This window comes from Nilaparvata lugens, chromosome 2 (genome assembly GCF_014356525.2).
Source record: "Nilaparvata lugens isolate BPH chromosome 2, ASM1435652v1, whole genome shotgun sequence".
NCBI lineage: Eukaryota > Metazoa > Arthropoda > Insecta > Hemiptera > Delphacidae > Nilaparvata > Nilaparvata lugens.
The window spans coordinates 25,634,076-25,660,892 of record NC_052505.1 but is presented as its reverse complement, the minus strand read 5'-3'; the positions used below and the strand labels follow the sequence as shown (position 1 = coordinate 25,660,892).

At 35.1% G+C, this 26,817-nt stretch overlaps 2 protein-coding genes across 3 annotated transcripts in view; both read left to right on the top strand.

Annotated features, from left to right (window-relative positions):
- LOC111046363 (tachykinin-like peptides receptor 86C) overlaps positions 1-26,817 on the top strand; it is a 154,408-nt gene that overhangs the window by 19,330 nt on the left and 108,261 nt on the right. The window lies entirely within an intron of this gene.
- Positions 1,073-22,698, top strand: LOC120349831 (glucose dehydrogenase [FAD, quinone]-like). The gene is made up of 2 exons (XM_039420888.1): positions 1,073-1,409; positions 20,068-22,698. Exon 2 carries the CDS (start codon positions 20,122-20,124, stop codon positions 21,982-21,984), a length of 1,863 nt encoding a protein of 620 aa, XP_039276822.1. The 5' UTR covers positions 1,073-1,409; positions 20,068-20,121; the 3' UTR covers positions 21,985-22,698.

Below are 26,817 nucleotides of genomic sequence, written 5' to 3'. Positions count from 1 at the left end.
AATCATCAAACCCTCCTCATAGTATTCAAGATACCACTATACTACCTCATCTATATAATAAGAGAGAGTAGGGTTGTGTTTGTTCGCATCAAAACATGTCAACTTGTGGATTGCATACCGGAAAAACGGGAATGATTTAGATCTCCAAATTTTGCACATAGATCCTAAAAATTTCAATCTCTTGCACCTCGAAGCCCAAATTTCAATTTTCAGAATCTAAGTTTAAAATAATTCACGGGACATCAAGTTCATACGGCTTACATTGTTCCATTGTTGTAAAATGTGTTTTTTATGAGGAAGTTTTAACATTGTTACAAGACTCATTATTTCAGCGATGTTGTGGTCTAGCGGTAGAGTACTCGACTTCGGAGCGAAGGTTTTTTAATAATTTATATTCTTCAGTTATCATGTACTATCAGACACAAATTAGGACTGAAACGAATATTGGAGGTATTTTGGGGGAATTGGGGAAACAAAAGGCTGCTTGATGAAAATTCTGGAAGATCTAATCGATACTAAAATTGATGTATTGGAAAAAATCAATAAGATACTGTTAGGTTTTCAAGTATTATGTCTTCTTCAGTTATCTATTATATAATAATGGAAAAATTGGCTATCACATATGGGATTGGAAATACATGACTGATACATCATCACGTCTGAACTACTGGACTGATTAATCTTGAAATTTGCATGAAGATTCTCAATTTACCGAGGATGGTTATAAGCCTATTTTAGATTCGACAAGATTTCAGTAGGTCAAGTTTTCAGTTTGTCAAGTTTTCAATCAGACCCTTGCGGAGCACGGGTTACCTGCTAGTTTTCAATAATATAAGAATAATTATTTGTCACTCATCGTGTCCATTTTAGGTATAAGAATAGAAACATTTGTACATAATGTGTTTCTCTATGAAAGAAGTTATCATAATCACGGAATTAGAGCAATTGCAAAATGCTAGATTGCGAAAGAATAACTATCCATACAAGTTGTATTGTTATTCCGTTTGTTACGCAAATTCAAACAGGTTACAATCTATTATTCTATTTTCTAAATAGACCTCGTTTTCAGTGATCCAGTTAACACTACAGCCTAGCCTTAGCACCTTTGTTCTGTCTTTTGATAACCAAGAAACTCTACTAAGATTATTCATCTTATTAATAATGGAATTACAGTAACTGTTGTAAACTCGGATTTTATTATATGAGATTGTTTTTGATGTTTTAATAACTGTCACAACTAAGTTACTCCACTACTATTTCTATTCAGTGGTATCGCGACGATGGATTCTCATTTTTGATGGAATGAATGATTGTGGTCTGACTTCAATTGTTTTGAGGATCGATTCGACATCGAAATCCCAGCTATCAAACAGAAAAAGTCAATCACTTTCATGGTCAAGTTACACAAGGTGAGTCAACATCACTGAATATAGAACAACTCTGCTACCAGTATTCATTCATAAAGCCCTAGTGAATGTTTGTTTTCTTTGGAGACAATCTTTTTCGGGTTCCAGGAATTTTCAGTGCGCTCTGAATTTTATTATTTTTTGGCAGTCGCTATGGGCTGCTTTTTATCAATAAACTTTTAATCAATCTTTGAAAGCTTCAATTCCATGAACTTCGAATTTCAAATCCTGTTTCAAAACCAAAACCGGCCCAATGCCTAATCCTAAATTAGGATTTTTAAACTTGTACTTACATAGCAACAAAACAATATAATATAATATTCTACTTAATCTGGCTAGGAAATGTTCAGTTTTGTTTCTCATAATATGATAACTCTTGATAAGCTCATGTAAATAATTAGATCTAGCTTCAAGTATTATTTTTGGAAGAGTGTGCTCGACTTAAAATATACCTTAGGCTGGCCACTAACAGTTGAATGAGCATGCACATCATTAACAGTGACTGACATTGTTTTGTCATTACAGCTGTGGTCACAGTAAAACGCTTTGAGCAATTTTTTTTTAGTTTAGGTTTTTGTATACCCAATTTATGTTATTTATTTTCTTCAAAGCTCTATTTGAGGTTGAATTATTTTTCATTATGCATTGTAATTCTCCAGTGATTTATTTCTTGTTATTTGTTGTTTATTTCATGTTAGAAGCCTCTCGCTGATATGGTGTAAGTGCATGCACGTTCAACAGTTAGTGGCCAGCCTTATCCAAACCACACAATCATTAAGCTATACTTAATCCAACATATCAAATTATGGATTAATCGGGCTATTTAGTACCGTATTTGACAATACAAAATTCACCAATTTCTGAAAATTAAGTGTGTTTAATTTTAATTTTATAGCTAGCATGATTTATGAAGCAAAGGATTATGCAATAATAAAAAGGGGGTATTGACTGCTAGAACATTGAGCCTAGAGGTGGGAAAACGTATGTAGGGAGCATTGCAACCTGTGGAAGTGAAGCATGGACTGATGAATGCTGAGGATCAGTTGGAGAGAGAAGCTAGCGAATGAAGAGGTGTTTCAAAGAGTTGGAGAGAGAGTTAGATTAGGTCCCTGAAAATGAGCCACAATTGAAAAATTGCCCTCGCACCCCCCTATTGTTGTCTACTAGAAGAAATAAGAAATAGAAGAGCACAACTGATTGGTCATATTCTTCGACAGTGATTTCTTTACACATTCTTAACAGTGACCTTAAAAGGATGGCGGATGACAGAGAGACATGGAGAGTTGCTGCCAACCAGCCCAACGGTTGTTGACCATAGAAGAAAGTAGTATAGAACGAACATAGTCTTCATTCCCGTTCATAGATATGATAGTTTTGTATCATATTATATTAATCCTAATGAATCGAATTGCAGGTTGGAGAACCGCAATTATATTTGCTCAATGATCTTCTTCTTTCAGCTCAATCGTTTGATTGGTTGGCAGCCTTCCATCTGAATGCTCAATGATAAGAACTTAAAAAAGTGGTGTATTTTGGAACCAGAGTCTCATGAGTTTAATTTCATTATATATGATAATCAAATCTTAAATCACAAATTCTAGTGAAAGGTTTCAACTATTAGTTGAAAGGTTTGAACTATTAGTTCCACTGAAATCCATGCAGCTAAAGATGGTACCTACATTCACTTTCTCTCATTTTACACTTTTTTCAATTGAAGAAGTTTTTCAAAATACAGGGTTACTACAAATGATTAATCGGATTTTGAAAATTAATCACTATCAAAGTAGGTACTCATCCAGAATGGATATTCTTAATACGAATGGAGAAGGGAAATTCCCCAAGTTTTTTCTACACAGAATACGTTGGGCCGCTATCAGACTAGGCAGCCAGGACGAACAACCAGCTAGGCAACCAGGTGACAGTCAGTCACTCACTCCATCACCGGAAACTGTTTTTGGAATAGGGCAGCCATATTTTGACTGCTGATTAGTTGCCAAGCCCGAAGACCACACTCATAGCCAAATCTTGGCTGCCCAAGACTTAGTGTTAAAGCAATACCCGGTGACGAAGTGAGCGACTGCCTGCCCGGGTGACTTTGTAACCTGGTTGCCTGGCTGGTTGTGTGTCCTGGATGCCTAGTATAATGAGGGTCTAAGTTATTTATTGAAATCAATACTATAGTTATTGTAAAAAAATTAAAATTCTATTTTCCATGGATATAAATTTATTTATTTTGAATAAGTTCTTTGGTAATAAAGAATTCTTAAAACCCGATGGATCTTTTGTAGTAAGCCTGTATAAATGAAACTGGAACGTCTATGAAATCCAATTTCGGAGTCTAAGCAAATTTCAGAAAGTAAGAGTGTTCCTAGAAACAGTATAAAAGGAATATTCCTTGAATATCAAATACTTCAATAGAGTACAGTATTGCATTTATAACACATCTAATGATTGAATGAGCGTCAGCGTGTTCCTACTTTCGACTCAAGTCCAAAATATACCAAATCGAAATATTCCCCCCCACAACTGAAAATTTTCATATCCCCAAAATAGAATTCTTGGCTCACCCTTGACTAATTTAATCAATACTTTCTTCCACACAGCATAACTCTGTGGGAAAAAAGGTTTTCTTAATAATAATGTCGTAAAGTCATAATGTCATAAGTTGCGGATTTCAAAGATCAATACAAAGTTCATGAGCGAGTTCTCCAACCCAGGGGTTCACTTATAATATAATATTGACTCATGATCATTAGAGGGTAGAAGCGTTAATATCGCATCCGTTGTTGTACATGGTATTATTATGTTTGTCTATGTTGAGAGCGCTCATCGTATTGCACTGTCCATAACACGAAAATTGACATAGTCAACTCAATATTGGAATAGCAGTGCAGTCCTCTCATAGAAGACTCCACGCTGCTCGTTGACACTCTAATAAAGGCTGCCTGTGACCGGTGAACTACTAGAATCCGAGCTCTTTCATGTTTGAACTACTCTCATGTCCATTGTCCTTTTCTCTTGTCCTATCTCTTTTCTCTCATTTTCACTCCATGTCACGTCATTCTAGAACCTTTTTTCTCCTTCTCCCGACTCCACCTGACACCCACGGCTCTGAATTCCACTATCATGTCTCCCGACTTGACAAGCTATTTCCATAGTCTACATTACTTGTGTAATAGAAAGGAAGTTCTTTCCTCAAACATACCGTTGTTTCACTGGAGCTATATCTACATATCTACCACGTAGTTTATTCGGAAGTCTTTGTGGTGTGCTACCTAATAATATCAGTTTGATAATCGTATCCATTGAAACAATTCCACTTATCCATATCCAAGTTATTATTCTTCCAAAACCACCCCTAATAAACAGCTTTTCATTAATTTTCACAAAAATTTCTGTCATCTGAAAAATCAATATTCCCATTTTGTAAGCAGTATAAAGCAGTACAAATTCACCTGGAATGATAGTGATTTTCTATTACATTCTGCTAAGATGAACATCTAAGGCACTTATATACTCAAGAATACGGAATAGGAAAAATTATTTTTGAATCTTAAAATATCACTCCATATTTCAATACAATCGTCGAGTAAGCCTACGTGATATGGAAGTTTATTGTGCCTCAGCCTTTTCAATGCAAATTTGGATGAATTGTTGGAATTACTACAGCGAACCCTCTCCAGTCATGAATTTCAATTTTCGAATGTTGACAGCAAAGACTAGAATGAAAAAAAGTTCTTTTACTTTGCATTTCATGAGTAAAAACATCACAAAAATGGAATCCTCATCCAGAATTTTGAAGTTGAATGTAGATTGATAGTTGCAAATGATTCAAGAAGCTCTTGGTTATTTTGAAATAAGATTGTTAGTTTTTCCAGATCAAAAGGATACTCATTTATTATTCTGTTACAGTTAAACAACAAATATTTAAAGCGTTATCTCACACTACACACCTACAACCTCACAGGTACCATCGTAATTCGATAATCAAGTCGAAAATATTCATTCGTATTGGTTTCCTTGAAATCTCATCTCGGAAACAGATAAGTGGGGTAGCTATTAGCAGTCTATCAAATAATCATTATAATGAAGGAAATATTACAAAGGGAACCCTGCTATTTAGTTCATTTCATGATGATATTAATCAATAAAATAAATAACTCATCCATCTCTCTTCCAAGCAGCATTTGAATTGTTAGTTTACTTGAATATCCAAAGCTTCACAAATTTGCGGTGTTTGTTCGAATATATGTATTTTATGTTATCCTATAAGTGATTCTTTTGAAGTAACAGCTAAACTTCAACATGTGATAATTTCAGTCTCTTAATGTACTCTACTTTCTTGAGAATTCCCTTGCGTACTGCTTTATAGACTCCGTGGAAGATTGTATAGATAAATGATGTTCATAGAAAAAGTAACTTTCAAATGATAATCCACACACATCTTGTGTGATCTCTCAGTGTACTTTACTCTTTTGAGAATTTCAAATGACGAGTTCATCCCTTTTTCTCAGTCAGTATCACAAACATAAAATTTCCAAATCTATAACTAGGTATGTAACGTATCTGATCAGCATCCTGCTGAATAGACTCCGCGGAAGAATCAATAATATTATACTCATAGGAACAGAAACTATATTCAAATGATAATAACCCACACACATAATAATATCAATGCCTCATCTCTTGAAAAATGTAGAATGTAAATACAATGTAGAATCTACAACTGCATGAATGGCAGGTGTGATATGAGTATATCTTAAGGTGCGTACAGATATACGCGCCGCGGACATGAGCAATTCACTCTTAATCATCTGATGCCAAGATTTTTATATCTGTATCTTACCGTTTCTGTAAAAATACAGATATAATCAGCTGATTAAAAGTGAATTGCTCATGTTTGCGGCGCGTATATCTGTACGCACTTTTAAGCTTCGTACAGATATACGCACCTCCAACCCGCTCCGCGCACGCTTCGCCCTCGTTCTGCCATCGCTCCGCCCCCGCTCACCATTCGCACCGATCATGAACGTTACGGGAGATGTTAGCTCTTCTCGCGTTCCACTCTTGCTCCCCGGTCAATCATCAATCGCTCTGCTCAAGTGACGTTCGGTTGCGGAGCAGAGCGAAAGTCTGTACGCACCTTTAAGGTGCGTGCAGATATACGCGCAGTGAACATGAGCAATTCACTTTTAATCAGCTGACTATATGTGTATTTTTACAGAAACGGTAAGATACAGATATAAAAAGCTTGGCGCCTTAAAGGTCCGTACAGATTTGCGCGCCGCGAACATGAGCAATTCACTTTTAATCAGCTGATGCCAAGCTATATATCTTTTTATATCTGTATCTTACTGTTTCTGTAAAATTACAGATAAGTATAGTCAGCTTATTAAAAGTGAATTGCTCATGTTCGCGGCGCGTATATCTGTACGCACCTATAGATGTGCAGCTATGTAGAGGTGTAGGATAGGTGTCTTATTGAGTTGCGTCCCCACTATATCACTCTACGTCTGTGACCAAAGCCAGATAAAGCATTGATGGTCTTGTGCTTGTGACTGCTGACCTGAAAGCCAAGCATGTTCCAGTCTGACGCTTTGACTAATTTATGGCCACACTAGGCAAACAATACGGTTTTGGACATTCGCTACTTGATTAGATTGTCAACAGGAATGTATTAATCATTGATCAAGGGATTCGTCATTCGGCATTTGATGAATGGAATAGTCATGAAATGTGTGGGTTACAATGGTTTACTATGTGGAGCGGAGGTGAATTACAGATGTGATTAAAAGGGTGATGTTGATTGGAAATGTTTAAAATTATGGAGTACATATCGTGATTGACTTTATACAGTTGCTCAAATTAATTTCATAGTGACACATTCTATTTCTGTTCGTCTTCATCATTCTACTGTACCCGTTTTCAACTGATTTCTCTTCTCTACGTCAGGGATGTGGTGGAGATGATTTCCTTGTTCTCCTACTTCTTCTCATACATTATGATTTTTCTAAACACATTAATTCTATACACATTCTACTCTCCTTCTTCTATTATTCCCTTTCTTCTATTATTCATTTCATACATTTTCTATTCTCCTTCTTTTATACACATTTTTATTCTTCAATTTTTTCCTTGCCTTTTTTCCAGTTGATTTTTCAATTTTGTTCTTGTTTCAAGTTCTACTCTTATTCTCGAATCTCCTCTCATTATTTTCTCCCTTATCGCTTCTCTTCCACCTCTAACTCCTCCTCCTCCTACTTCCCCCCTCCACCCCCTCCTCCTCCTCCTCCTCCTCCTCTCACTGCTCTCCATCCTCCTACACCTCCATTTCTCTTATCTCATATATATTCATTTCATCATACGGATTCTGATTTTGTTAATCATACCTCTTCCATTTTTAATACTACCTTTTTTTCTATTCCACTCACTTCCTCACCCCCTCACTTCCTCACTCCCACCCTCTCTAAAAAATATTCTCACTTTTTTCCATTTCCTCTCTATCGGTCGTGTGTTGATGGAAAGGATATTTTTTATATCCTTCTTAGATAATCGAAAATTTATTATTTGTTGAAACACCACTGATTTATGAAGTCATTCCTCTCTTTTTATTATAGTAAATATATTACTTATATAGTAAATATCATACATAAATAGAGAACACTAATTCAATCTCTACCATCGAGTTTAGCTACATAAATGGCCAGTGGAATTCGAAATTACATTTGATTACGTGATGGGAATGTTATTTCTGTTGTGTAAATAATTACAGTATTCTGTTAGCAGGTTCTGTAACGATCATACTCTCACATAGCGTGACAAGTAATTAACTGTCCTTCTCTTCCCACCTCTCCTTTATCAGCATTGGTTGAGAGAAAAACGTTGATGTTATTCATAAGAAGAGCTGCCAGTTCAAAGTGATTCTCAATAGAGAAATAAGTTTTGCTTGTTTTCAGTTTCACCGTTAATTTGAACTTTTCCGTTGATTGTTGGACAGTTTTCTCACTCCAGTTATTCTCTTAGTTCATTGACTCTTCTTGAGAAGAAACAAGGCATGTTTTTGAAGAGATTTTGATATTTTCTTGCATATCACCTGTAATAAATTGTTTCCTTATTACCATCCATCTGATAATTAGGCTACATCTATAATTTAAATTTTGATAGATCTGAAGTAGTCTGATGTAACGTTAGCGATAGCCTAATCTGAAACGATAGTATTGTTTTGGAAGAGAATTTGTAAGATATAACCTCGCATTGTGGTCCTTAGTTAATTCTCACTCAATAAAAATATTCTATCCATAATAGTAAGAGTTGGCTAACACTCTCAGATTTCCCAATAACGGCAATAGCATTTGGATAGTAAAGCCAATTACAGATTTTTCATAATTTTTCCAAATAGTGATATTGGATTTATTAAGTGATATAAGAGATAAATCATGAATATTATCAATGGATATTTCATGATGGATATGACACTAGAATATTATTCATTTGAGAATACACAGTTTGCTCTTTAGTGATCGGAAAAGTATGAAAACAGGCTTAAGTTAGCCAGAATTAGAAAATTCATTAATTTCAAGGCAATCACTGGATACCAATCATGCAGTACATGAAGCAAAATACATAGAATCAACATTCACAATGTGTTTTCATCTTTCGTTTGTTACACTGTTATTTGAAGCATTTTCGATGTATACTTTTATTTTGTTTATCTATTTTCACATAGAATGATGATTTTGTATGAATTCCTTCTCCTTCTTAGTACGATGTATGATAACGTAAGATACGTCTTGTTATAGTTTGAAATTTATTAATTGGGATAGTTGTACAAGATAATCCGGCAGGAAACTTTGCCTTCTGTAAAAGTATTTGAATTTGAAGTATGGGCTACTCAATCAACAATCAAATAATGCCTTCCTTGAACATTGAAAGTATTTTGATTCAAATGAACCACATTTGGAATTGACAAGATCATTGTTCATTGAACTCTTATTCAATATAAAGAATTTCCAGGCATATTATTTCTCTGTCCAGTGTAAATTTTAGTTTATTCTATGTGAGACCCCATGAAATCTCAAAATAAGAAGCCTCAGAATTCGGAGCAATTGATTACAAAAAAAAAATAATTGAATAAATTTTATTCAATTCCATTGACATTTCAATGATGAATGAAGAAAAAACTTTGTATAAGGTGTAAACGTCCAGTAGCATCAGTTTCACGTTGTTTCTCATGTAATGGGAAAATTATAATTTCAATATGAATTCTCAGTATTCAGTGCCTGAACTGCAGATTGAGAATAAATTCCAAGAATCTAGTGAAATAACAAACAATGAAGTTGATGCTTTTTAATTGATTCCACTTTTTTACAATCAAAACAAATTAGAAGCATAACAAAGCAAAACCTTCCAGTTGATATTTTTCCAGGAAATTCCATGGTATTATTCTAGTAATAAAAATCATTACAAAAACAATCTTTACAAGCTCTAAACGATGGAAAAATCATTTTAGGGAGCTTTCCTGTTGTTAAACACGGCTTCAACCACCATTTATTAGGCCCTTTGCACACTGGGCCACCATGGAAGCGCCACCATCAAAATTTGATAGCATTGAACACTACAGCCACCACCACGCAGCCACCAATTGACTCATCACTCCAGTTCACTAGTTAACTCATGATCAGTTGAATAATGGACGTGGAAGATGCACTCTGCCAAAATATAATTGTCCTATGATTCATGAAGCTACTTTCAATAAAAAATATTGGAAAAGTTTTTATTCAAAGTTACCAACGTTCCCAAAATGGGACATGCTTGATTATTGACTGATAAACTCAGAGATGCCAACATCCCCAGAATGAGACAAACAGAAATATCACCAAAATAGAACGATTCAAAATAGAAAGAGGATACTTATGTGTAATAGGAGTTCATGCTCCAGAAGAAAATAGAAAAGAACTAAGTGAATCTTTCTATGAAGCGCTACAAAAGCAGGTCAATAAATACAAAATGGATCACCTGATCATTGCTGGAGATTTGAATGCAAGAGTGGATAACAGAAATGTGCAAGGTGCGGTGGTTATATATGGAGAAGATCACTCAAATAACAACGGGAGACGACTGATTGATTTTTCCATATATAATACATTGAAAATCACTAATACTTTCTTGAAGAAAAAATATATCCACAAATACACTTGGGCTGCCAGAAACACCAGGTCTCTGATTGATTATGTGATCGCAAATGAGAAGATTGCCCCTCAAGTGAGAGATATCAGAGCATATAGAGGCTGTGATGTAGGCTCTGATGATTATTTGATCGTTTCTTAAATAGAAGTTTTGGCCCGTTGGAGGAATAGGAAAACTAGTAAGGTAAAGCAACAAGATAGGGATGAAGTTTATAAAGTATATTTGTTACAGGAAGAAAGTATTCAAGGTCTTTATGAGAAGAGGTTGACAGAATTATTACAAACTATACCCACAAGCGATAATATAGAGGAGGAATGGAGTAACATAAAATATGCAATCACTAAAGTTGCAGATGAGGTAATCGGTAAAAAAAAGAAATCTCGCCGAAAAAGAGGATTGAAAATTTAGGATGATGAGATCGAATTCGTCATCAAAGAAAAGCAGAAGGCATATAAAAAATTTATTCAAGCAAGAACAGATGAAGCCAGAAATGTGTACATGGAAAAAATAAATGCAGCTAGAACTATAGTGAGGAGAAAGCATGCTGAGTCCTGGGATCGGGTTATAAGCAATATTGAAGACGATCTGCATGGTAGACAAACAATTGCTCATAAGATCATGAAGCACATGAATAGAACCAACAAAGATACAGTTCATATTAACATTATCACCGAGGAAGAGTGGATTAAACACTATAGAAATCTCTGGTACAATCCAACAACTCAAGAGACCGAGATAGAAAGAATTGGGGAGCCCACAGTGGATATGATAGAGTTGACAGAACTAGAAGCTGCTTTAAAAAATACAAAAAATAGAAAGTCGACTGGTATAGATGGTATAAACTCAGAACTAATTAAATACGGAGGTTTATTTTTCAGACTTAGGTTTCTGCACTTTATAAACATGTGTTGGAAGAGCTGTAAAATTCCGGAAGAATGGAAAATTTCAAAAATCGTATCAATATTCAAAAAAGGAGAGAGAAATAATGTATCCAACTATAGAGGAATCAGCTTGCTACAAGCGGCCTACAAAATTTACAGCAAAATAATTAATGGTAGACTTCAACCAATCTCATATACCATTTTGTTGGAGGAACAGTCAGGTTTCCGGAAAGGTCACTCTTGCATTGATCAGGTGTTCAGTTTGAAGCAGATTATTGAGAAAAATAGAGAATTTAATATTGAGACCCACTCATGGCATTCGGTGATTTTGAAAAGGCTTTTGACCGTTTAGATAGACCTACACTTTGGTGCATTATGACAAGAAGAGGATATCCCTAGCATTGACGCGATAAAAAGCTTATATCAAGGAACCAAAATTACTATTGACACAGGATCGCACCTCACCGAAGAAATCGTGACAAACCAAGGTGTAAGGCAAGGTTGTAGCTTATCCCCATCTTTATTTAATATCTACCTTGACGACGTTATACGATGCTGGATGAATGAAGCTCCTCCTGGAATACCATTGGATCTGACAAGATATTTAATGATTTTAATGTTCGCAGATGACCTTGTTATTTTACAGAACTCTGAAGACAACTTGCAGAAGGCAATGTATGTTCTGAATAACATTACAAAGAAGTATAATTTGTTTATCTCAAAAAGCAAAACCAAAACAATGGCATTCTGCGGCAAATGACCTGTCAGGACCAAAATAATGCTGGATGACGCTTTACTCGAACAAGTGTCCTATTTCAAGTACCTGGGTGTTGAGATCACATATGGATTTGATAATGATGTGGAACTGAAACTGAATAGATTTCTACATATATGTGGTACAATAAAACGCCGATTGTAAAACAGAACAAGGAAGGAGACACAATTAGAATTTTATAAAGTGATGGCGGTACCAACATTATTGTATGGAGCAGAAACTTGGGTTAACAAGAAGAAAACATTAAGCAGAGTTCAAGCTGCAGAGATGCGTTTTCTTCGAAGTGTGAAAGGTTGTACAAAGTTAGACAGATTCCGCAATGATGACATTAGAAATGAGTTAGGAATATCATCATTAGCTGCACAACTTGAAATAAACAGATTGAACTGGAAAAACCATGTGGAACGAATGCCAGATACTAGGATACCAAAGGCTGTCATGAAATATAGACCCTACGGTAGAAGGGATATTGGCAGACCTCTGAAAAGATGGTAGAGTAAATAGTTATATCCTTTGAAACCGGAACAGGTGTGTACGCCTAATCCTTGAAAGAAGAAGAAGAAGAAGAAGAAGAAATATCACCTTGAAACTCTTATTGAAAAAAAAGGTATTATATGGATATTTCATGTTGAAAGACTGAAGTTTTCTCGTTTGATTATACACGAAAATAGTAAAAAATTGTTGTAATGAATAACCATGTATAATGAATAATGCTTAAGAGAAATGATTATATAACTTCGTTTATTTTCTGTGAGGTTATATTTTTCAATTTAAAGATTTACCAGCTTCAACAGACATGAACTTGATTTGAATTAAATTTAACTGAAGATGATTTTCTGGTGGCAGGTAGTTGGTGGCTCTAGTGTGCAATGACAGATAATACTCAATGGTACGACGTAATGGCGCGACATTCTGGTGGCTAACAAAATCGGCGGCTCGGGCCGGTGGCTGGTGGCTCTGGTGTGCAGTGACAGATAAGAGACAATGCTACCACTTGGTGGCGCTTCCGTGGAAGCGCTTCCATGGTGGCCCAGTATGCAAAGGGACTTAGAGCTTTTATTTTCTTAAATGAAGCACATCGCTAAACTTCCCAGGACGGAGATATCGTAATTATTAAAATGTAACATTTTCATCAAAAATTATTCCAGTTATTTATTTGTATTGTGGTAGATACACATATTGAATCAAATTTTAAATTGCCACGACCATGTATTTGAAACGAATTTGAGAAACTAAAAGGTTCAAAGGTTGAAGGTTGATGATGTTACAATATCATATTATGTCCTACAAAAAACTACTGAAGAAAAGTGTTGAGGTTAGAAAAATCAAAACTATAAGAAATATTATTGTTTTTATTGGGTCACTTACAAAGTCACATCCGTCTCTCACTTCTGATTGACAGTTCGAAACATGGCTAATTTTTAATCTGGTCAGTAGACGGGAGTAACCGCTGGGTCGTTCTTTAGGCCACTCCCCAAGTCACGCCCACTCTTTCCTGATTGGTCAACATTTTGAAACATGGCTAATTCAGAATCTGGCCAGTAGATGTAGCTGCTGCTACAAGAACTCATTCATTCATATAGCACTTTTTGAATGACAACTAACTCTTCCCATCATAACTCATCAATCAATCTGAGTTGTTGTTATTCTATTTTAATAAAAAAAACAATTTTATATAAATTTATCTATTCAGAATGAGTTGAAACTCATCTCCCGTTATCATTCATCAATCTTTTTCATCACCCACGCACAACCCTGGAGCTTATCAGCAAGCTCTTACTAGAAAAAAGTAACGATGAACTGAAATAGCTTCCAATTTTTGAACGAGTTGATACGGTTCAGCCTGTCAGCTCCGTTAGACTCAAAACTGTCATTTTCCTCATTTCCTCTAATAAATAAGAGGAAACTTCATCCCGAATTCTGAAAATTGCTTTTAGATATCATCAAAATAAGCCGTACTAAATCTGACTCAGGATTCAATCTATTTTCAATTGCATTCGATCATTAATCGAATGCTTCTTAATATAGTGGTACCCCAAATATCCAAGAACTATTCATGGATTTTGAAGGTTTCTAGGATGTAGGTTATGTTCTCATTTTTTTAACCGTGAAACATGAATCAAACCTTGAACCTCCAGTTCTTTACCATGGAGGATAGAGGTCAAACTCCGAATGATATTGTGGAAAGAGGATAGATTATCTTCGTTCTACAAAGAAGCAAACTCTTGTGCATCTGACAGTTGAACCCTGCTTCCTGCACATATATAGTAATATAGTGAATCCTATGACACAGATTATATTACGAAAATCGGTCGATTGAGGATTGCTACTAAGTTGATAAGTGATTCCCCCAAAAACTGTCCTGTTACGGTATAAAACATTTCCCGACTTTAGCAAGCAGTAGAAGTTTTGCTAGAAAAAATCGTCGCTAAAATGTCGAGAATAAAGTTCCTGATGGATATCAGATACAGAGAACAGAGCACATTGATATTTTGTTCTTTTTACCACACCAGATACCCGATTCAAAGCAAAAAGTGCAAAAAGAATTAACATTTCCTTCCGCAATCTCTCTTTTCCGCTTACGATCTCTTTCCCGTCATATTTCTCTTTCTCTCCATTTTTTTCTTCTCTTCAACGTTCATCCCCTTTTCCAGCCTCGTTCATTCAATATTGTCATCAACGCTCCTCCTATAAGGGAATGGAAAAACAAATTTCAATCGGTTTTTCGTCCAACTTGAGTTGAGAAAATAAACAATGTGGCTAGACTTGAATTCCACGCAATGATTCAATAAATTTGCTCCGTGACTGAAAGCATCAAAACAGCACCATTTTTCCAAGAAAATATATTTTCGTGTTTGAAATTAGAATCATTCCAGTTAGTTACATTGACTATTTTCAATCATGGAGAAAAGCTAGCTTATTTAAGCTATCTTTTCTCTATGCTTTGATTTGTTTATGTTGTACATGATATAGGAACAAAAATTCTTTTGCTACGGAATAGTTCATCTTCAAATATTTTTAAAGTAGTAAGTTTTCGATTTTCAAAAGCGTCTTTTGACTAAAATGCATATATGAATTTATTTTTGGGTTTAATGATTTCCAGTGCACAGTTACGAATAACTCATTTATTTTTATAAATAAAAATCGAGCCTCAAATTTTGAAATTCAATAACTTTTTTATGTGTGCACCGATTTTATGATTTTTTTTAGTTGTGTTCGTTATGTTCAGGACCAGGTTCATGGCCTATCAAATCTATAATCCGACTCCAGGATTCTTTCCTACGGTCCTTCAAAGTTTACATGTAATCCTTATGAGAGATTTTGTGAGCTGGCCACACACAGTAATAAAAATCAGTTGTTATAATCATTGCGTCATACAACATCTGTCGGTAGATAGTAGACAAGAGTGTGTGCTGCTCCATAACCACCCATGTATTTTATTCTGAACACCCCGACTAAAAACAAAATGACTGTTCTGTATGTAACCATCATGCAGTGCGGCCTCAGACTTAAAAGCTGCTTTTACACCAAAGTAATGAACAAAATGTTAATAACTCAATCCTTATAGATTTCATCAGATTGAACATAACTTATCGTACATATGATAAACATATGTGTTTGTCAAGTTTCGTTTAATCTAATACAATCTTCAAGGATCAAGTTATTAAAATTTTGTTAACAACTTTGGTGTAAACCCAGCTTTACATGCTCTAAACCAAGCTACACATTATTGTTCTCATCATAATATGCATAATAATACAATAATGATTGATTGGGGTAAATAAAAGCGTTTGGTTCCTTTCGATAGCATGTTTGAAGTTCAGTAGGCCTAGGATATTGGTACGGAAGATATTGGACAGTGTTTCTTGAAAGTTGTAAAAGTGTAGTATGAAAGTTGTAAAAGTGTAAAGGGTGAAAGTTGTGAATATGTAAAAGTAGTTCAATTCAATTTATTTCAAGAAACCAAAATACAATAGAATACAGTACATGACATGATAGCAGAGTACAATGTAGAAATATTTATTTTATTAATATTAAAACTATCATAAAAAATTTTATTAAAAAAATAATTTGGCTGGCAGAAGTTAACATCCCCGAATCCAGTTACTTATTCAAATATCAGTTACTCATTCAGCTACATATATTAGTTGAAGTTATTACATATTTTAGTTATCAGCCACATAATATATTCAGTTACTTATTCAGACTTATTATTGATCAATATTTAAATAATACTTAATTTACCGAAGATGGTTATAGGCCTATTTCCAATTCTTCAAGATTTCAGTAGGTCAAGTTTTTATTTGGACCCTTGCGAGGCATGAGCTACCTGCAAGTTTTCAATAAAAGTTGGTATTTGAAGTTATTACTGATGAAAGTAAACAGTTTTGTACCATTGATTTCTATCGAAACCCTCGATTCTTCAATTATAATTCCGATATCAGGGTTCATCGTCACTCACCAAAACCCTCGATTCTTCAGAATTTTGTGAAGCAATAAATTTTCCAGCTATTTTCTGAGGTCATGCATTAGATTTTTTTAAGAGTTTTAAATATCCTGCATGTTTTTAGTAAGTGAAAGGAGTGAACGAGGGAGCACATGTGATTCATGCGAAAAGGTAGCATATAGCTTAAACTACACGTCGATTAATGATATACGTGATCAATTAATTTGTCAGTCATGATTTTATCGTACACGCACATGGAATGGTATGCTGAACTGATTATTGGGTCAATAAAGAATGATAGGATGGTTTGGATTTGAGGATTGTTAGTATGAGTTATTGGATTTGAGGTGTGCATCCAGCTAAAGTTTGTCATGAGATGCATCAACTATTTGGCGGTACGAAGTTCGCCGGGCCAGCTAGTATAACTATAACCACAATCCGAAGACACAGCAACCTGAATTGCGAATAAATATGCATTGATAGATTTATTAATTTAGTGTAATTATATGAATAAATTAATTCAACTTAATGTGCAAGCGATCATAATTACCAATGTCATTTCTTCATCAACATTCATGATATAGTTGATAGTTCTGAATGCGACTAGTTGGGTATTTGAATTTTGAATGAAACTTTGAGGTACATTTGAAACTGTCAGCATTTCTCATGAATAAAAACAAAGCAATATTCAATTTTCTCCATGAACACCACGGAATTGTTCCGTGCAGCTCAGCTGTGGATATGGTGAAGATAACCACCATGCTAGCCAACATCTGGAAGTGGACAGGCACATGAAGAGAAAAAAGAAGAAGAAAAATATCCAATATTGCAAATAATATGATATTTACTAGATTGGCAATTCGCGACAAACCAGCCAAATTCAAATGCCAAAAGCCTAGTTGCCGGATCCCAGATGCCACATCCAATTATACGTCTTGAATCATAATCTGCATTACAAATTGATACTAGGGTCAATTTGATACTATGATTTTCAAGTTTAGTAAACCAAGGGTCAATTTGATATCTCTTTTCTGTATAGGGCTACTTGTGATATAAATATAAAGAAAAATAAAATGTCCGAAACATGTTGTGATAAAATATTTCAAAAAGGGTACTCAGATTTTATTTTTCTTTATAAGTCAATTTGATATTATGGTTTTAAAGTCAAGTCTATAAAAATAACAATGACATTTAAATTTACAACTTAAGTAGACATGTAAGTAGACATTACTCGGTTCTTGTCGAAGACTAAGCCCTATTACATCACCTTTATCTGGAACATTCTTCTGCACTCTAAATTCAACTCGGAAAATCGTAGGGATTACATTCGACATACTGTACTTACTACATCACTCGCACTATTCGTACTATGAAAAAACACTCCATTGTGAATTTTTCATGTGAGCAGCGTCTTATACGACAATTCTAAGTACCCATTTCCTCTTCTTTTTACTCTCTACTATCTGTACCCAGTATTCCTTACATTTTGCGCTTATTTTACGCTTCACTCTTTCTAGAACTCCTACTCTCCTCTCATGCCCTGCTTTTCTACTCTCTTCTTTCACATTGAAGTACTTTCTTAATGCACTCGGAAGCTTCTTAGGAACGAATATTGGCGTAGCGTAAGAAAGTTGATGTCTTATTACCCGGTGAATATTCTATCGTAGGTCACAACAAAGAAAGGAGAATTGAATTATAAATGATATGCCAGAAGGCTTATAGATGTGTTTGTGCAAGAAATATGCAAGAAAGATGGAGTCTTGGGATGAAGATATAATAAGATTATGTATTGGGATGGAATCATAATACAGAATTTTTTTCCTTAACGTGATAAGATTGTTGTAGACATTTACTCAACGTCTCAATGTTGTAGATATCGGGAGAATGAATGTTTTTACTTATAACAAGCAGAACTGATGATGATTTACAGAAACATAATTCATTGTGAATGAATACTCTCATGATCCTAATGTATTATTTATTATCATTTCGTGTTTCAGTGGGAAAATGGACTAATATATATACTGGAACATTTGGAAAAGTATAATGTAGCTTGTAGGCTTTCCAGTGAATATGAGTTCAAAATTTTCCATTGAATTAATTTCTTGTTTTAATCCTGCTATCAAATGAATAAGGTAATTTCCTAGGTCAATACAGTTCACTGAGAAAAAGAAGGATTTCATTCACAGTTAGTTCTAGAATGAACCTGTTGAAGTTTTTGAAGGTGATGATTGAAACAATTCGTTTGAGTACAGTCAAATGGAAATAAAATGGTCCTGTACCAGTTTTCTTGAAAGATGGGATAGAATATTAAAAAATACGATTACATTTTAAGATTGAAGTTTAAAGATTGATTTTTTTTTTTGAAGAGGTGATGGCTGATAAGAATCATAATCTTCAACAATCAAGTTCAGCTTGAAATATATTTGGTTTCCTAGATCCAAATTTCTCATTTCAATTTATGTATTTTATTTCTAGTTTTTGGAAAGTTTTCAATGTGGCTGCATGGAAGCCACTCTTTTGAATGCATTATTTGCTAAAGTATAATGCAGATGTACTCAACAAAACCTTTGATGATAGAAGCTTATTATTATTCAGGCAACGTGTTTCAAAAGTTTGCTTCAAAGTTGGTTTTTAGTCGTGACTTATCTCTCAAAAACCACACTCCCAGTTACTAACTTTCAAATTCCCTAAATCATAACTTCATGGTCCTGCATTACCTATTCACTTTCGGATGAAAAAAACATACTTATTAGGCATTTACGATAGAAAATCTTATTGTGTTATATTGAAGTAGTTCATATTAGTGATTCTACAAGTACCCACCAACTAGTATCACAGATTATAGTTGTTTACTCTGCTGGTATCCACTGAATATCATTGCTTTTCATATTACGTCACAAAAGAAGATAACGTACGTCTGCCAGAATAACAGATCTACTAAAATATTTTTGGATCACAATACAATCCATGGCGGAATATATATAACAAGAACAATCTCAATCAAGGCTATTAGAATACAAAATTTATGGGTTGTAATGCTATCTATCATTTTTATAGGCTTTCCGAGCTCAGACGTGAGGCCTTGGCTACAGTTGAGTGGAAATTCATTTCACGAATGGATTGATGCTTTTCAAATCGCTCTATTCTCCCAACTTCTTCATTGACAAACTATTGCCTAATAAGCCTAGCATTAGAATAGGGAATTGCAGAGAAATATATTATCATGCTTTATTTCTTCATTTTAATTTTCCATCATTTCAAAAGCAATCATCAACAAGAATTGTATTTCATTTTTATAGTTTTATTTCTTCTTTTGATCATCTTGTTTATTCTATGATTTCTCACATGACTCATTCCTCTGGTTTACAGGTAAATTGTCAACGGGAAATTGATGACTTGTCAACCAATCGTTGAGCAGACACAATGTATTGGAGCTATCTTCTCATCTCACTCCTTGCATCAATATCAGTCTCTACTTCATTAATCACTCCCGTTCTACAGGAAATCTATCGCGACTACAAGCAGTCCCGTATTCCTTTCAGAGAAGACCCTTGGCTAGGCAACAAACCAATCTTGGACGAATATGACTTCATTGTGATTGGCTCAGGACCGGGTGGAGCTGCAGTGGCTAATCGTTTGACAGAGATCAGAGATTGGAAAGTTCTAGTACTGGAAGCAGGAAAAGATGGATCAATTTATACGGACATACCAGCATTGGTTAGCTACCTACAGTTTACAGATTATAACTGGGGATTCGAAGCGGAGAAGATGCCCGGTAATTGTTTAGGTATAACTGAGGGAAAGTGTAAATGGCCTCGTGGTAAAGGTATAGGGGGCACAAGTTTGATAAATTACATGATTTACACCCGAGGTAACCCCGCCGATTACGATTCTTATGCAGCTGATGGGAATTATGGATGGAGTTACAAAGATGTCCTCCCCTATTTCATCAAATCTGAACAAAACAACGTTGAAGAATATAAGGAATCCCCTTTCCACAACCGTAAAGGATATCTGACAGTTGAACGTGTGAACTACAAGACACCATTAGTGGACATTTTTTTAAAAGCAGGTGTAGAGGTTGGAGCCGAAATTGGAGACTATACAGCCCCCAATGTTCGTCCAATATTTTCACGAATTCAAGCAACAGTTAAGAAGGGGAGGAGAGTTTCGGCAGCAAAAGCTTATTTGGAACCGATTAAGAACCGTGCCAATCTACATGTATTAGAAAAAGCGAGGGTTACTAAGATTTTGCTAGACAGTATTACAAAACGTGTGATCGGTGTCGAGTTTGTGAAAAACCGTAAAAAACGCTACGTCTACTCTAGGAAAGAAGTTATTCTATCTTCGGGCTCTTTACAATCGCCCCACCTGTTGATGCTTTCTGGCGTGGGTCCCAGAGCTCACCTTGAAGAAAAAAATATTCCTGTAATTGTGGATCTACCCGGTGTGGGTGATAACCTTCACGAACATTGGACTACACCTTCTCTAGTTTTCACACATAATTTGACAGGGGCGTCATCTAACGAGCGAGATGCTTTAAACCCAGTGAATGTTAAAAACTGGTTGACTCGCGGTGAGGGAGTTCTAGCTTTAGCTGGGGGTGTTGAAGGTATCGCTTATGTGAATACACCTCTAAATAACCGGGGGGAGTACCCCGATATGGAGTTTCTATTCAACGCAGGGGGGCTCTCTTCAGATGGGGGGAATACCTTGAGAAAGAGTTTTGGGGTGACAGATGAGTTGTATGAAGACGTTTTTCGAACGTTGGATTATAAAGATGTGTGGTCGATTTTCCCCATGTTGTTACGGCCTAAAAGTAGGGGGAGGATATTATTGAAAGATAACAACCCCTGGCATTGGCCACTGTTCTACCACGATTATTTCCAAGACCTTCAAGACGCTCAACGTATGGTGGAGGGGATGAAGATGATTGTTGCCCTTTCGCAAACAGAAGCTTTCCAGTCTATTGGTTCGAAACTACACACCGTGCCTATTCCAGCGTGCGCTCCTCTGGGATTTGGAACTGATGAGTACTGGTTATGCTCGCTGAGACATTTGACATTTACATTGCATCATCAGAGTGGAACATGCAAGATGGGCCCGTCAAGTGATCCTTCGGCCGTTGTCGATCCACAGCTCAGGGTTCATGGGTTGACTGGGTTGAGAGTGGTGGATGCCTCTGTATTCCCTAGACTGCCCTCGGCTCACCTCTATGCTCCCACTGCCATGGTGGGGGAGAAAGCTGCCGATATGATAAAGAGTTACTGGCTATCGCAACCATGAAGTTGTATAACTATTTAAAATTGTATAGGATATACATTATCATAATTTTGAACCTATAGTACTGTATAATTATTTTGTAAAGTGCTGCTAGTCATTGTTTTATGTAGTCTGTTTTCCTTCTTAATCATCATTCATTAATTCATTTACATAAATCAAGTGAGGTTAACATAATTCAAGAGTTGAAGCTCATAATACGCATACTCATAATAATATTATGAGAGAACAATCTGAATCTATTATGAAATATTACACATTAATAATTGATTGGAATAAGTGATTCATAGGCTACTAGTAGGCAACTTTGGAAGTAAACTGAATTCATTCAGATATAGCTTAGTTGAATATTACGACTTAATTCAAATGATAACTATAATATTATGATATAGGACAGGAATCACTGGATCTTACTTTTGGAAAAAGTGTAGTTAATATAAATTTAATATGAATGAAAGAGGATTTACTAAGTACTATTCAAATTAATATTAAATACGACAGAAGATAGCTCATGTAATGATAACAAGTAAGTTACTGTATTATCAAGTGTGCATTTCCATTATTCACTAAATGTCATTCAGTTAATAGCGAGTGATTATTGTACTGTTTCTCTGTTAGGATATAAATACGAGGGTATGTGGATAACAGGTAAAAGTTGATATTTTAGTTTCTGTGCGTTCTTATTCCAAATAAAAGAAAAAATGTTAGCTCTCTTTATAGGAGCCTGCACCTTCATCCATGTTCTCCTTCGGTCCTTCACTTAAAAATTGAAGCTAGTACATGAAATCTTATCATTTTCAACTCCAAGTATTCCACTTCAACTCGAATAATTGGAAATTGATTATTTGGAACATTCATTGGGAAAATATATATTTATTGACTTTGCATATAAACAAGTTTATCAAATTCATAGAAAATATTTTCATAGAATCCAATGTTTGTTCACATAGAATGAGATTACTAACGAATGTAAACACAGTGAAGTGAGAGATGATAAACATGGTAAGTCGGTTTGTTGATTTATTTTCGAAGTGGGCTCGTTTATGCAAAATGACTACAAATGCTAAACGTTACACTCGTGTGGTGACTCCACATTTGACACGTGTCAGCGTGAAGAGCCTACTCGAAACTTTCAACAATGGCCACCAGAATCAATTTGTCACAGCGGCCAAATAGAAGGAAAGTCCGCCAAGGACTTACCAAGAGTTAACTCGAGAGATCACGTGCACTTGTAACTATCGTGGACCACAGTAAAATTCAGTCTACACTGACAGCATTTGTTGAATAGGTAACATGGATTTTATTTGAGTGAAGAAGAAGGATGCAGTTCAGAGTGAGTATCACTGCATCATGGATTGACTCATTCACATATTAGAAGAATTCAATGTGTGACACAACATGTGGATAGTCTTCTCAAAAACGTTTATCGAATGGCATTAATGGGGAAATGGGTCCCCCGGACGGTTTTAATCCATGAGGTGAATGCCAAAAATTTAATATTTGAATAGGAATATGTTATTGTTGTATATTTTATTAATGAAGGCAAGTATTAATTTATATATTTGATGGAGAAATGGAACATTCCACTTGTCATTGAAGATTGATGTGACCGATGCTACAATGCTCAGAGATTATGAAAATATTGAACTTTAGCATGATTATATCGTAGATGAGAGAAGAATTTGAAAGAGTGTGAACTTCACTGATACATTCAAACTCATCAAAACCTGAATATTTCAAAACAATTCAGTGCTACACTTATAATTATATTATTGATTACTTCTATTATTATTATTGATTCAATTCATAACTAGTTCATACTCAACTCATAGTAATTCATAACTCCTCAATATCAACTTTGATGGATATTGATCCTGATATAAATCACCTTGAAAATAAGCTTATAAAATGTTGATTGTCGACATTATTTTAATATCTTTTTTCCTATATCCATTTCATTTGAAATACAGTAGTCTCAATAGCACGATTTCATATTATGATTGAAACTCAAAGATGATGTTGGATAATTTATTCATTTCATCAATCCAAACAAATAATACAATTAAATCAATCTAATCACATCTCAAAATAGTTGAAATTTGAGATTCCAGAGAACTTTCCATAATTTTCTCCGTGGCTTACTATGTTATACCACAGGAGGTCACACAAATGAGTCATACTCATACCACATAAGTCACAAATTATCCTACTGTATAGCCTATAATATTATTATATGGTAATGCGTATGCACACACAAGACATTTTTTCATAGCTTGGCGTGCATGTTAATTGAACATGATAATTGACTTGTTCATATGTGGGGTTCATTAATCTGGTCAAATCTTTCATCAACTATCTTTGTAGGTGATATTATATTATCAAATATATGATAATCTCGTATGTGTTTGATAGGTATTCAAATCGTGGTTGGAAGTTTGGAAGTTTAACCATGATCGCAATAATATGACAATGTAATTGATCTCCAAGTATGTTAAAGTGAGATGTACAGTGAGGTATTACAAAAAATTCTCTATGAGGAAAAGATCCATGTTGAAATATTGGCAAATTTTCGGAAAAATGTAGTATCTCTAATGAAGCGAATTTTCTCACTGCTGATTATTTCGTTGGAACACAGTTTGCATGGATAGAATGAGAGAGAGATTTTAACGAGCATGCCGGGGAGGGATTCTACTCAGCTTAGCGCTCAGCTACTGGCTGTCATTAACCTTCAAATTTACACAGCACTGTGAACGTGTTATCAGCAATGAAGGAAGCTATTTCGACCGCTCTATCATAGAGAGATAGAGAGAAAACAGATATAGTAGTAGTAGAGAGACAGTAAGTAGAGATGGAACAGGAATAGGATAAAATGAAAAAGAAAGAGCGACAGTGAGAGAGTGTTCGCGAGTGAGTGAGAGTTTCTCCAACTAGCCAGCACTAACTGACCATTCTCGAGTTCATTATAACGTAGCATTTAAGATAATATGAACGTGGGAGAGTATAGTTATGGAGAACGAACGTGTCTAGAAGACACTTCATAGAATAGTCTATGAAGTCTTGTAGAGGTGAGAATGTGTGCTTTCAGGAGAAAATTGTAGAAATGATCGTCATAATGAGTAGTATTTATAGCACACTTGGAGAAGTTAAATATACATAACCTTATAAGAGAAAGGTTATGAGGTTTAAACATGAAATAATACATGTATGTCTCATTCCAGAAGAACAAACTTATTTTTCCATAATAGTACAATGTTTTTGAATTTTACCAATTCAGAGGAGAAAAAATCTCATTAATTGAACTATTCGAGAAGAAAGAAAGGTTTGTTTATTTGGAAAGAGAAATGAATTCACTAGAAGAGTGCGAAACATAGAATGAATGGAAGGAGCAATAGCTGCTGAATATGCATTTGCACTGGAATGAAATTCAATGCATTGAGAGACACACGTCCAGCAAATTTCATTTTCTATCTTATTTAACAGCAAAGTACCTACTTTCCTGACTCTCGTAATAGGTTAAGTAGCATAAAATATTGAAAAGTATGGTAAAATTGTGTTTAGAATGTTGCTTAATATTGGTCACATATTTTCAAACATCTATTGTATCTCTACTATATTGTACAACACTTGAAAATTGTAGAAAAAGTATGAGACTGGGATACATTCTATTCTCTGAGCGGGATATTGCTAATCGGGAAACCTACATCTATGATATCATCCTATACAAATGAGTCACAAAAAAGGCCTACACATGTTCCTACCACTTGTACGTAATATCGTTAATTGATCAATGCATAAGTGTTAAAAACAGACTTTGCTATACTTTACAACTATTGAACAATATAATCTATTATATGTAGACATTATCATTCTACAAGAACATTTCCTTTGTTGAATACAAACATGTATACCCTTGAACACCTTGATTTTCAAATATCGAAAAAAACAAGTCTGATTAGTGAAGTAAAATGAAATCATAGAGAGAAGAAGGCATACGAAGATATCTCATGGCATTTCACTGCTGACTCAAGTCTCACTACTCTTTCGTGAAGCTATGTGACGATAATAGCCTCTCATAATGCCGTTATTAAACTCTCACCCGGCCAAAACACTAATAATGGACAGTAGTCGACAGTAATCAGCTTGAGCTAACAAAAAATCAGCTTGAAATTTGGAACATAAACGACCATCTTCCTATGCTATCTTCTCTCTTTGATGATAAAGAGTAGTATAGTGATGGGAGTTGTGAGTATACAGAATGTCTGATAAGTCACTCCCTATTTTTATGCAGCTATAAACTCTTCATTTATGAGCGAATTTTGTTAGAACTACATTTGTTAGATGGTGGAGTGAGTACAAAGGTGGTGGAGGGCTGGACGAGGGATCCATGCAACACTGTAGGCAAAAACACTAAGATCTCTCTTAAGAATCATTGCAACAGAGTAATGTGAAATACCACTTCAACGAGATCCTTGACACATTGATTTTTCAGGGCTCCTCAAGAACATTTCACGAACTCTGTCAACATTCTGTGCTGTCCTTAACGTTGATGGTCTTCCTGATCGTCTTGCATCTGCGACACTCCCTGTTGTTAGTAATTTTTAATGGGAATTTTTAACCGTTTTTGCATCCAGTGCATGGATACCTCGTTCAGCCCTCCACCACCTTTGTACTCGCACCATAGATCCCCAGACCTCATACCGAGCTGGTATTTTGGCTCTTTCTTCCACAGTCAAGAGAGGGGGAATTTTTAAACTGGAACAATTGAAAATTCGTGTTAAACACAACCTTAAGGTGTGATCTATCTAACAAATGTAGTTCTGACAAAATTGGTTCATAAAT